At 31.9% G+C, this 14,609-nt stretch overlaps 1 protein-coding gene across 1 annotated transcript in view; it reads left to right on the forward strand.

The window, feature by feature from the left end:
* Positions 1 to 1,318: 1,318 nt before the first annotated feature.
* Positions 1,319 to 14,609, forward strand: part of LOC118198220 (nose resistant to fluoxetine protein 6-like) — a 90,347-nt gene continuing 77,056 nt past the window's right edge. Inside the window, exon 1 of the mRNA XM_035369842.2 lies at positions 1,319 to 2,427. Coding sequence (XP_035225733.1) covers positions 1,944 to 2,427 — 484 coding nt within the window. The 5' untranslated portion in view covers positions 1,319 to 1,943. The remainder of the gene's footprint in view (positions 2,428 to 14,609) is intronic.

Below are 14,609 nucleotides of genomic sequence, written 5' to 3' on the forward strand. Positions count from 1 at the left end.
TTATTGTGCTTTGGTTATACGATATTCCGAGCTTTAATTTTTTTCTAGCATGAGATACAACAAGAATCATAAAACCTTTAAGTGAATTTTTCTTTGAAATCCTGAAACTAAATCTGTAAAATGTTTTCATTAATTTTATAATAATAAATTAATCTTCTTTATTAATGTCACTTAGGAGAGCAGATGCTTCCTCAAAAGTCACACTATTTTTCATTATCTTCGACAAAATGTTTTGGTAAAAAATTCGACAAAATGCTCTGTGTTGAGTCACATATTAGGCAAAAGACGGTGAGAATGAGTTTTTCTAAGACATTTTTTTTTTTTTTTTTTTTTTTTTTTTTTTAATGTAACAGGAAGAAAAGGAATGCCTAATGCATTTTCTCTTAATCAGAAATAGTGTTGCTTATTTTGAATTCCGAAATCCTTATTCTATGATTCCCATAGCATATTTTAATTATGTAATAAGTATACTTGCTTAATATATATATATATCTGTATTTAATCTAATATAAAGAATGTCTTTGAAGTAGACATTCGTTATCCTCATTAGGTCATAATTTAGGATTAAAATGATGAGTTATTGCTAAATAATCTTATTATGCTAAATAATAATTATTTTATTTGTTTCACCAAATGCGTTCTCAAACTCTGTGTAAACGACATTTATCAACCATGGTTAAAATTTACTTAATTAAGGATTCTGTAATAATTCATGGTAATCTTGCTAAATAAATAATGTGTAATTTTCTTTTCAATAATTATGTTTTGCGTATTAATGACTATAAAAGTATATTACGTTTAAGCAAATCTTATGTTTAGTTTGACAGACACAAATATCAAATGATTAAGATAAATCCTTTGTAAAGTATTAATATTTGGTCTTGAAGTTTGAAAATAAAATTAGTAAAAGAGAATTCAAGCTAATAACCTTTGATTTGTCTCCTGTGATATCACAACATATTTATCTTTTTTTTTTTTTAATTACCGTGTGAGTGTTTGCAAACTGGACTCCATGATATCATTGCATCCGTTAACAATTTTTAAATTAATATTTTTATTATATAACACAAAATTTACAAAGAGGAAATAATCTTTATGTGATACATTTTTATATTTATCCTGCTTTTACGTACTAAAAGGAAAGTTACGATATAAGATTTTCCTCTTAGAGCATAAACCTGCAATGCTGAAAAGTGAATTTATTCCAATTCTCCTAAACCGAAACCTTGAATTAAGAACTCGGATATCTCTTGGCGACAACTTGTTTACCCCTTGGCGAGAAACTCTCCCCTCTATAAACCCAAGTCCAGGAAGCAAAGATGCCGGCACGGAGAACCACATTTGCAGCTTCCACTTTTAAAGTAAGAAGCAAATCATAAGTTTCGCAGGCACTGAAGGAAAATGTGTCACTAGTATCCGGAAACATTCGGATTAAAACAAAGCGTTTTCTGGCATTGTCAAAGAGGAAAATTCATTTCGGAAGTAACTTTTCCTTTTGGGATTTTTTTTCGCTAAGCGATAGTCAGAAATAGGATAGTTTTGCTACCTGTTGTTGACTGTTAGGATCAAAATGTGACCTATCAAAATATTTACCAAATATTTGAACTTGACAAGCAGTGAAGGAAATTATTTTATCTGAAGTTGAGAAAATAGTTTGTACTTAAGTTAATTATTCATTCAAACATTTTTAGAAAATCTAATTTCCGATTGCACTGATTCAATACAGTGCCATACAAAACTCATTGAACATTTTTAATTACGGTAGGTGAAAATTTCAGGAGTAAAGAGTGAAATTATTCTGTATTTATACCAACAGTTTTTCATGATCTTATTATAAATCATTACATCGCACGTCCGTCTTTTATAACAGTCAAACATATTCATATTTCCAAAGGACATCTGAGATTTTGAAATAAGTATTTAATTTATTTAACAGAACTAAAATGAATATGAAAATTCTACTCGTCTTTGCAGTTATTGCATTATTAACAACTGGAGCATTTTCCAAAGATATTTCATCGCTTGAAATTGACGAATCTTCTGCTCCGAAGTCCTTATCGTCTGAGCTTAGCCCTCATATTGAACCATCCGCTGCAAAGAAGGATAACAAGACAAGTGATTCCTTAAGTTCAACCAGCAAAAGAATTGTCAATCATGCTAGAGCATGGAAAGCACTGCACCAGACAAGCACAGTGGCACCTGTTACGACATCGACTACAGCCAGAAGTATGTCTGACAGTGAAATAATTCATGAACGTTGGAAGTCTTTCGAGAAATCAGTGAAAAAAATAATAGAAGGGCGCATGAAGAAGGCCTTGCCGATGTTCTTAAGGATGGGATCGGATGCAAAATTATCAGCGGCATGCTCCAAGAGTATCATGGCTCTGGTTCAAGGAGTCAGGGGAATGAAAAACTGGGCTTTCAGAAGTAAGTCCTTTGATTTAAATTATTTTATGTATAAAAGTGTTTTGTTTGCCGTATGGTCATTTTTAAATTAGGCAAAGTTGCAGCTTTCGAATTGGCATAGATTTTTAATTAAAGAAACTCCAAAAACAAAATAAGATTTAATCCTGCAAAAGCGGACACATATTTGATCACCTTTGAAATCGAAAGTTTTATCCAGAAACTATACCAGTTTAAGTTTACGTTTTAGCCTAATTTGGTGTGTTTCTATTTTAAATTAAGTATTTCCATATCATTTTAATTTCTGCAACTTTATATCTACACTTACGCTATCTGCCCTCTTTTTTCTATATAATTTATATTGATATCTGTTTGTATGATATTGTACATAGCTAACAACTGCATATATCTATAAATGATTAAATGTCTCAAAGGAATTATAAAAATTATTTTAGATTTTAAATATACCCTTCATAAATGTTTTTAAAAAATAAATACAATTCGAAAACGTATTCTCCCGTTTAATAAGCATCGGAATTAAATACATTACTTTATCGATTGCTTTCAAAAAATTAACCGAATTGAATGCTTCTCATATTAGTAAAATTTACACCACTCTTCCACAGCAGAAAGTGAACTTTAGCCTATTACGCCGTTTAATATTAAACTGAACTATTGGCGGAATGACAAAATTCCATTTTCAGAGCGACTAGGTATTTACTATAGCAGGAATGTTGAGAATTCAGCAGTATCGTCGCCAGGATTTAAACTCCGGACTTTCCGATCGTTAGTTCACAATGCTTCCGATTACATCACGAAAGCACACTCTGAGGTAGAAAAAAATTCGTTAAACTTTCACTAGAAATTCAGAAGAGTTATACGAATTCAATATTTCATGATAAAATACTTAAATTTAGATGTTTGGTTTTCATTTTATATCTGACCGAAAATTTCTAGACGACATTTTAAGCAAACCTAACTTGCATTCCCGTTACACATGAGATAATCTCGAAATTTCCGATGCAAACTGCCTGATTATTGGATCTAAACCTGAGTTAAACTGCCAGTGTGCAGTGATTTTACCGTTCCGCAAATGATAGGCCACGTGATATCTAAGAGTGCAGTCTTCTTCAATCATCATATATTAATAAAATAAACGAAAACTAGTGCTTTTATGAATCTTTATAATAGATGTATGATTAAACCAAACGAGCACTAAGACACTAAGAAAAAAGTATAACATTAAAGAAAACTTTCTATAGTAATATACCTAATTTCATCGTATTTTTGTTATATTCATTGCTAAAAATATAGTAAAACGGATAATGAGTAGCATTTTTAATGCCGTAAAATTATAAAACCCTTTCATAATGTCTCTTAAAAGACAATATAGAATTATTCGTACAACAATAACGCTTTTAATTGCTCTTTCATATTGCTGTTACCAGATGTGATGCTATTTTTTACTTCTTAGTAAAGAAAGTATTGAAATCGCAAAAAGTATCGGGTATAATATTTAAACAGAAATATCCATTACGGCCTTTCCCAAATCCATTTAGACGATTTTTTTTGCTTGACGACTGTACGTACGCACAGAATAAAGGACATTTGTTTCTTAGAGATATAGCAAAATGGATTTAAATTGGATTCAAAAGAAAATTTTTCGAGATGTATACATACGTACGTATATATGTATTTATTTCGCATAGCTCAAAAACGATTAGACGTAGAATATACGGCATTGCTATTACGATTAGGCGTAGAATATATGGTTAAAATCAAAAACAATTAGGTATAGAATATATCGAACTGCTATAACATCTTGTGCATCTCTCTTTTTACTGAAATCGGTATTACCCAAACGTATATATATATAAGGGGGTATATATATCCGGCTTAAACGTTCTTATCCGGCCTATATTTTTGCAATTTTGGTCATATTCCGGTTACAGAAGTGTTTTAAATGACGAAATTATTTCAGGTTTTGGCAATGAAAATTTTAAAAAAAATTAATTAATTTTCGACCAGTAACGAAATCTAAATTTAATGCCGTCTAATAATAATAAAATTTAATGCCGTCTCTCGATTTCTATACTCATATTTGGAAAAGTTTTTTACTCATGTAAAAATAAAATTATAAGAAATTCGACTTTCGTAGTTTGACAACGGGATATTTAATTTCAAAATTTGCAATTTTGGATGTCATTTTTAAATTTTTTTTTTGAGGGATGAGTTTATTAAGCTAGAATAATTCAAATATGTAATTTCAAATGTAGTGCAGCAAAAATGTAATAGGCTGTACAAGTACGTTGTCTGATGTCCACATCAGATATTTTATCTTCTATTATTTTTTGAAAGCATTTTAAATATTCTTTCCTACCTAATGTTTGTTCTTGGTATGAACAAATGTTTAGATCACAAAAAAATTTAATCTGTGATTTTTTTTTTTTTTACAAGTGCATGTGAGGGAGTATATTTTCAAATTGATTTCGGGGAATTACATTTTGTTTGAAAAAGCTATTTCCGGACCGTTAATATCTCTTTAACTGTTAATTTCAGATGTTTCAAATTAATTTTTTTTTTAATATAAAATGCAGAAACTAGAAAAGTACTTTCACTTTGCGAACAAGGCAGGTTCTGAAGAAATAGTGAAAAATGCAGTCAAAAGTTCTTCTTAGTAAAATTTTATCACTCTTATTTAGGTGTGGTGTGGTGTATTTAATTATGGCAAAGCACACTAGGGCTATCTGCCTAAGGGGAGGGATGCCTTCGTGGAGGACTTTCTAAGGGAAACTGGCTCGTATACACGTTACACATGGGGAAAACCACGAAAACGCCCATGCAGCCAGCCCGTTCGCGGGATTCGAACCTCGGACCAAACTACCAGTGTTCAGCGACTTTACCGCTCGGCCGCTGGTGGGCCACTCTTATTTAGGAAAAAAAAATAAATAAAAGATTTTTGTGTCAAAGTGATATTTAAATAAAATTCCACACATACTAGTCCACTGCTAAATTTAAGATTGCATCCAGCACATTTAGGAGCAGATAAAAACGAAAACATTGCTTTATTACTCAAGAATTTTATCTAGAAAAAGGTTAAATACTTTATTAAACTTGTATCTATATGTCTTATCTTTAGTAATTCTTAGTATCAGAAGTAAGTCCGCAAATTTTACGAATCTTTAGCGTCTTGCTAACACAAGTTTTAGCCACACGCACAGTTAAACTGTTTGAGCAAACTTAATAGATTATTTGGTGATGATTTCTCAGATTATGTTACCTACATTTCAATTTTACGTTATTTCATGTTTATTTAGACCCCCACAAGCAGCGGAAGTTCATCTGTCACACAAAATGTGTCTTTCTCTTCATTTAAGAATTAAATGGAAATGTTATTTAGTACATACGTATTATCCCGTCGACTGGCCACGTAGCACAATTTAGCGCCAATTATAGATGATCGTGTCCTTTAAAATTCCACAGTAACGATTTGTGGCGACCGTTGTCAAAATTTCCGCCAAAGGTCGGCCGGATAATACGTAAGCACCGGTTATTTTCACCTTCCTCAGGATTCTGTGATTTGTTTCAGACTAAGCGATAACTTGCTATCAGTTTAGTAGCGTCTGCTGGGCTTTGAAACAAGCTTCTACGTACGATAGAATCTATAAAACATTACACTCACTAATTATTAATTCGCATTCTTTAGCGTGCTAATTTTATATAAACCAGTTTATAATTTGTTAATCAGTTTATAATTTAAATAAACCAATTTATAACCTGAAATTACCAGTTTCAATGCTAGTATCATTGATTTTTAATCACGGAAAATTAAAATGTGAGAAAAACTTCTCGTAATATTAAAATATTAATCTTAAAATTAGACCAGAAAAGAAAATTAAAAAAAAACTTTAAATGGCATGAAACAATCTTGCTCCTTAAGGAGAAGAACCTATATGTAATCATCCCCGAAATCGACAAAGTTTTATACAAAATCTATTCCAACCGAAGTCCATCTGGTCATCCTCAACATCGACAGGATTTTATAAAAAAAAAGTATGCCAACCTAGAGCTGCTGCCTTTTTCTTTTTCATCTTAATTTTAGTTTTTACTCTGCCGTGTTTCTTTTCCAATTTGATATTAATATTGGTTTAAAATTAAATCTGTAATATTGACACTTAGTAGAGACATTAAGTTATTTTAAAGCAGGAGACATGAAAAATGAGTAATGCCCTCGCAGGGACTCGAACCTCGGACCTCTCGATTACTCGCCGAGCGTACTGACCATTACACCAGAAAGGCATGCTAAGAAGGGGGAAGAAATACCTTATAACATCAGGATATTTCATAAGTTCCCTCCTAAAATAAAATAAAAATGTTTCCGTTGGGGAAATTATTTACAACCGTTAACTTCAATGTCATTTTAATAAAAATGCAATGTACATTTTAACTAATCGATATTTAGACTCCACAGGAGCAAATACTTTTAAGTAAACCTAAGCAGGTAATATTTTTAAGTAGCATGAAGTATTGATGCGACTAAACTATCATGTGATTTTTAAGCCACCAGGAGGCAAGCAGTTAAGTTTCTGAACACTAGTAATTCGAATTCATTTCAAATTCCGGCGAATGATCTGGCTGCTATGGGCGTCTCCGTGTTTTTCCTCATTGTAACGGATATGAAATAGTTTTCCTTGGTATGTGTTATCCATTGTCATTAGTTTTCCTCCTCATGTATAATGGATATGAGTTAGTGCCTCTTTCACGAAAGCATCCCTCGCTTTTAGTGTAACAGTCTTTGCATTAACCATAATCAACCAAACTAAACCAGTTTGGTTGTTAAAATCTTAATTGTTTATTTATTTGATGTTATACAAACAGAAAATTTTGTAGCTTACATGTTACAGTGTTGCTATTCAAATCTGAAACATCGTAATCTTAATTTAAATGGAAAATAATTTTCCTGCTACAAAAAGAATCTTTAAAAGGACGAAATGTGTCTCCAAGAACAGTACATACAAATTCAACAGGCTAAAGCAAAATGTTTAGACTTTTATGGTTAATTATCCAGAAGGATATTTGTTTCTCAAGAAGGTCATAGTATGACGAAAGGTATTTAAGACACATTCAGAATGCAACGGAATTTCGTCTATCCTTCGCTCATGAATTAAAATGCATTTATCCACAAGGATGATATTTAGCGGAAAATGTAGTCTCATAGCATAAATGATTATCCATTAATAACAGTATTTCAGTTGCATTCTATTTTAGAGAGTTCTTTAAATGTAAACTATGATCAAAATTGAAACAACGTAAACAAACATTATAAATTAGTTTAAATGCGTTCTTTCGTGCAGCATAAAAGCATTTCAAAATATCAAACTAAATAATTAAGAAATTATATTTACAGCTTTTAACACATCGAGTGCTTTCCTGAGATAAATAAGGTAGTAATAGCTAATATTGTTAAGCTAATTATAAATTTTAAAGATCTGGTCAGGTTAACCCCGCGTTAAACACGTTTTTCAGCTAGGGACCACTTAACAAATCAATATGTTTTGTGAACCACCTTACTTTTGTCTCCTTAGAAAGTATATTTTTAGATATGGTATTACCAGTATACTTACATTTTTAAAGCATAGTTAAATCAAATTTATTTAATTTTATATTAAGTATTTACTTTTATAGAGAGAAACTTATATTTATTTTTAATAATTCAAGGGTGGTATAAATTGCATAATCTTCATCATATTAATTACAAATTAAACATATGTTGATATCCACATTAATGAGATGGATAATCCAGTTTATTTCTGCATAGTTATTCTATGTTTGGATGCATGCTTGTAAGAAGCATCGCAGCCATCGTGCTTTAAATCCCTCTTTTATTGCTAACAATAAAGTGGGAAGTCGATCGGCAGGATAACGAGTAATAGATCTTTTTAAATATCTGTCTTGGGAGAGAATGTAAAAGATTGCTATTATACTTAATTTCCAAACTCTGAGTTTTGGTTTAATTTATGTGATCGCTTCCAAGCCTCGAGGGCTATCTGCCTAAGGGAAGGGATGCTTTCGCGAAGATTCTCTAAGGTAAGTTGGCTCGTAGACACGTTGCACATGGGAAAAACTACTAAAACGCCTATGCAGGGAGCACATTGATGGGATTCGAACCTTGGACTGAACTACCAGTGTTCAGCGACTTTACTGCTCGGCTTTCAAACTCTTAGATTTTCAGTTATAGTGTGGTATATATAGTTAACATGAGTTTTATTTTTAATCATTTTTGGAATGGGATTATTATAAAAACAGTCTTCGGAGTCCGCTTGCGATCTGCGGACCACAGACTGAAAAATGCTGAGTTAACATATTCGATACTAAAAATTTATTGGATAACAATTAAGAGAATAGCAAAACTACATTTTCATTAAAAAGGAATTTGAAAGCAAACGCAATCCGATAAGTGATCTGGTAACTTCCGATAAGTGATCTGGTAAAATCCAGAGCTTGACTATCGGGAAAGGAACTGTTAAACTTTATACAACTAGTCGCTCCCAAACGCTTTTATTCTTCGCTTTTGTCACCTGAACTGAGAGGATAGACGACAGTTCGTCACGAAACTTAGATCTACGGTATACCCTATCCTTAGTTGCCCTTTAAGTAAGAAAATTTAAAACATTGAAGCCATTCTTTCTATGTGCCTTTGTGGTATATTGATCAGCACATCCAACACGCAAATGGAAAATCTCGGGTTCAACTTTGTTTTAATGATCATTGTAACTATTTCATGTACTCTTTGTTTTAATGATCATTGTTTGCCTTTTAGAGCAATAGGAGCCAAAGAATAAATAAAAGTTATTTTATTTTACTTTCTCGTCTAATCTTTTCAGACAAGTTTAACTTCTATTGAGAGTAAGAAAAGTACGTTAGCAAAAACTTAAATCAGGTGAATATCTGACTTTCATTTTTAAGTAAAAATTCTATGCAGTTCGAAATCATAGGAGGCTGATCTATGTTCTTCGAAAAAAAAAATGGCACTCGATTGAGAGGTATCCTTTTTCTTTTATGCCTTTTCTGCAAATGACCAAATGTTTTCAATATCTATTTCTATGAATACATGTAAAGATATAACGAATTTTTTAGCGTGTAATTATTTAACATCCCTATGAAAATGCATTTGAATATTCCACTAAATGCTTTTTAAATAATATTTATTTTTATCTAGGGAATAAATATTATTTAAAAATTAATTATTAATATGTTTATATATTTAAATTTTTCATAATTGCAACTAGAAATATTTTAACTTTACTTTTTAAAGTGCTATTTGTAATATAACATTGAAAAAAATTATAACCAACATTTGCAGTTGTTTCTAGGATGGTTAATTTTGAATTTTTGCTGTATAGCCATAATCTAACACTAGTAAACTGCCATTGTTTTCGATTGCTGAATATTCTCTCGAATCTTCTTCAACAAAGACGATCTGAGAGGAAAAAAAGTCTTCGTTTTTCAGCCAATTCATTGTTATAGCAACGGTACTTGAAGCCTCCTTGAAAAATCAGGAAAACTTCAGAAATTCATCGATTCAGAAAGTCCTTGTTTTACACTGATCAATGTTTCGTTTCATGAAAAACGCAATTTTGATTTACGTCGTGCTTTACCTCTTTGGTAGTGTATACTGGTGTAGTTTTACACTATAATAGACTGGACTCCGGGGACATAAAATATACGAGGCCGATTCTTATTATCCCAAAGGGTAGCTTATGTTGTTCCGGAGGGTGGTGGCATCAGTCACTGACTGCTATCGTCATGACCAAACTGTTCACCGGGTTTCATTAATTCCACACCTTTCATGGTATATTTGAGGATAAATCCTAGTGCCCAGAGTTTTAATCAGGTCAGTTCTATGGTGTATGGAAAATCTTATTCTGTACCCTTTGGAAATGAGGCGTTCAGAGTGGTATGTTTTCATGTTGTTCCTCAACGAGTTTACGAGCCCGCTCTTCCAACTAATACGGATAAGCAACCATAGATGCATTAATGTAGCAGGACCAGTTAAATATATTTGACTGATTGATACTTCATGTTTTAGCAGGTAAAACCCGTCCTGAAACTAGAATTATTCATAATTCGATATATTTATCCAGACATCGGCTCACTGTTTGAAGTTGGAATTCACTAAAAAAAGAAGTTCGAATTCAGGGCGGCACGGAAGGTAGTATAGCATCTAGTATTTAAAAAATTATACGAGCAAATTAAAATGCTATAGGGAAAAAAGGATATTTTTTTCACACAGCAAACGGGCGAAATTGCAACACTAAATTACTCCGAAACTGAAAACATCAAATACCATTTAAAGGATTATTCGGTTTCCGAATTCTTAGAGAAACAAAATAATCAAATGTGTAAAAATGCATATGTACCTACAAAGCTCATAGCATTTAAGTTAAAGAAAAATGTAGAATATAAAATTCAGCCATTACAAAATATCTTTGTTATTAAAGGTAATTAATAAGAAGGTTAATGTTCTTTTCTAGAACTGTAACAATTATGTTAAATAGGCTCAGTAAATCAGAGTGACATATTTAACCCCTAATTAGCTACGTTGATGTAAACGTAGACTAATAAGAATCTACCACTTACATTGTCAAGTTAAGGTACTGAATAAATTGATTATTCAACAAATAAGTGACGAAACGAATTATCTATTACAAATGAAAATTTTGTGGGTTTTACTCCCACACTAAAAATCATAGAATTTTTGTGATACTACGAATGAGAAGTTACTCTGATATGTTACTTTCCTTAACGCCCACATTAAATCCAAGCTGACAGGTGTTACCCTCTTACGGTAGTTATAGTATGACCTTATTTTGTTATCTATTTGAAGACTTTCTGTATTCGAAAGAAATGGATACTCTGTTATCCCAACGAAACAGTGAACTTCGCAGGCCTCAGTAATGCACTAGTATATTTCTTATGTTACCTTAATATTAGGCTATGCTTTAATGCCGAGCTATTTTAACATGGGAATATGTTAAGTCCATCTGTTAATTTTTTCCAATGAAATTCAAACCCGGTTGAATTTAATTATTTAGTTTTGATAATTTCGTTTCATTATTATTTAATTAGAGCAGAAAAAAGACCATTATGAGGAAGAAATCTTACGTAGTTTTCTAATACACTTGGTATGTTTCCATTCACCTAACTAACATATTCTCTATCCATAACAAATTCATTTAGCTGCGCATTCGTATATATAAGCTCTAGGATATTATTATTTGGTTGCAGAATAATTATTTTTAGTTGTCATTGTTCCCATCGTAAGAAATTCAAAATAAATCAAAAATGCCGATTCACAGTATACATCGGTAAACATTATCTAAGACAACCACACGCAGTTCAAAATTACATTCAGTCTTCTGTGGAGATGGTCGTTTTAGAGAGATGATGATCTAGACTACTGATATTCTTTTAAGTTCTCAAAAACTCTGGCCAATTTAAGAAAGTGATCTTATGGATGTGCCGCCTGAAGAGGACTCAGTGTATTCTCATCTAGGTTAGGTTATTTGAATGTGGTTTAAGGGAAAAGATGCCCTTCACGGTGTACTTACTAAGGGAAACTGGCTCGCTTTCGCATTTCCCATACATGGAAAAAACCGCAAAAATCAGCGATGCAACCGGCCCGTTTGCCTGGATTCGAACCCAGAACGAACTACCACCATTTAGCAGCGTTTAACAGCTCTGCTACTGGTGCAGCAATATCAGCTTGGAAATTAACAATAAACTTTAAGTGCATAAGCAAACACATTTTAGAACATGAGCAAACCCAGGTATCGGATATCACATCTCTTAAAGGACCTTATCCATAAATGAACAGAAACATCTGGAACGTTGAATAGTCCATATCAGGCAGAAATCGCGGTATCTTTCTTCGTTTCATACATTACGTCATTTAAATATATAAGGAATTCCTGTTTTAGTCAATTATATTTTGAAATATCTTTGCCAAATATCTTTTCTTATTAATTTAAACTACAAATAGCACTTACATCTAAAATTTCTTCTATTGCAGATTACAAAAAGTAAATCTCATTATATGTTGATCAGTTTCTCATCTGTGAAATTGTTCCCGCAGAGCGCTTGAGAAATTTTCAAACAGAAAATTTGTTACACACGAAATCTGTTTGAAATGCTGCATATTGTGAAAGTAGAAAGCACCATGTTCAAGACCACATGGTGCATTGCAAAAAACACTTTATCGACACAGTGTATTCGATGACCTTCCGTTATGAGCAGATCAGTGAAACGGTTCTCAAAAGGAAGTAATAGATGAGACAGGCAATCATTGTTGATGGATGGTTCACATAGCCAGTGACCTACAAAACTCCTCCTGAGATGTTATGAATGGAAATGGATTTCAATAATTGCTTTGTTTAAAGAGCATAATAATTATTCACTTTCGTAGCAAATAATTTGGACACTATTTCGTAGCCACTACATTATCTCTCGGAAATTTTAAGCAAAGTAATTTTGTAACGAGTAAAATATTTATGAGAAAACTTTGTAATACGAGCAAAATATTTATACGAATCATGGAATTAAAATTAACTAGTGAACCTCGGATTTAGGATTGAATTTATCCTCGTATCTTTTTATTTTAGAGGATAATTCTGTGCCTTACGTTGGGAGGTTGAGAAAATAAATGTAATGTTTTAGATCAAATGGTGAATGGATTTCGTTTCTTTCTTTCATTCGTTCTTTTTTGCTCTTCTTTCATTTCTTGATTCTTTCTCAGAAGCAAGTTTCAATCAATGATGTAATTTTAAATACAAGTTGGTGTACTTCTTTTGCATCGATTATCACAGATTTAGTATATTTATAGTTAAACGTTCAGGGTTTAATTTACTTGATTTCGAAAAGAGACTTATTATAATTTCACAATAAAGAATTTGAATTAAAATATTGCGTATATAGTATACGCATGTTAAAAAAATGCCCCTTTGAACGTAATTTAAAATCTGAAACCTTTAAGATTTTCTTTTAAGTCTGCAGGGGCTTTGTCTCTGAAAAACTATTTTTTTCGTTTTGCGATTTTGCGTCGATTCACTACAAACGGCGAATCACTTTTCAAACTGTTGCCACAAAGTATTATCGTCCTGTGTTATATTTAAAGAAATTAAATAATGAAAAATCTGCATAAATGTATGTATATTTCTATCATTGTGATAAAACAAAGGTAGAGCCATCGAATTTTGAATAACGTAATCTTCCTACGAATATGGTCATGTGGAAGATCAAGTTTGAAGTTTGAAATTTGTTTTATTATCGATTTCCTATTTTGAAATGAACATAAACGAATTTTTCCTAAACAAAATTTTGATTAACAAACTCGATGATTTCAAGGCGAGCAATGGCAACGTTGTACAGAAAAAACATTTTTATCTCCAGGGCATGAGTTTCTGTATCGGAAATTTTAAAGATATGCTCAGTTAAAAAATATTTTGCGATATTGCTGTTGAACTGAATTTTATGGTTTAAGTGCGAAGAACGTGATATTTAATAAATAAAGGTAACACACAAAATGTTAAAAAAACGCCCCTTTGGACGTAATTTAAAATCTGAAACATTTCAGATTTTCTTTCCTTTTTACTTTTTTGTACGAAGTAAAAAGGAAGTATTGTAATCGCGAAAAGCTTCAGGCAGCATATTTCAACGAAAATATCCACTTTGACGGCTTTCTACTGCAATTTAACGATGTTTTTGCATGATATCTGTACGTAAGGACAGAATAAAAGACTCTTTTCTTCCAAAAAAAACTAAAAAAAACTGCTTTAAAATGAATTCTGAAGAGAAATTTTCGTGGCGTCTGTACGAAGGTATGTATGTACGTGCGTACGTACGTATCTCCCATAACTCAAAAACGAGTAGCCTCAGAAGGTTAAAATTTTGTATATACGACTACTATAACATGTAGATGTGCACCTCGTATTTTGGTTTCAATCGGCCGCGCCAAACGTATATAAATATATTTATAAATATATCCACTCTGTTATCCGGCTCAGTGATCTCAGTTTCTTTACTCTTATATGTTTGTAAATTGTACATTTTTTGCTTTAAATATGATTAAATTATGTTGCTTTTATCTTCCGGTTAAGCGTTTTACGCCTTTAGTAAACCTTTATGCAATATTTTTAGAATTATCAACA

The sequence above is a fragment of the Stegodyphus dumicola genome, chromosome 4, assembly GCF_044657685.1.
Source record: "Stegodyphus dumicola isolate Sdum_Otavi_A_Nest chromosome 4, ASM4465768v1".
Classification (NCBI taxonomy): domain Eukaryota; kingdom Metazoa; phylum Arthropoda; class Arachnida; order Araneae; family Eresidae; genus Stegodyphus; species Stegodyphus dumicola.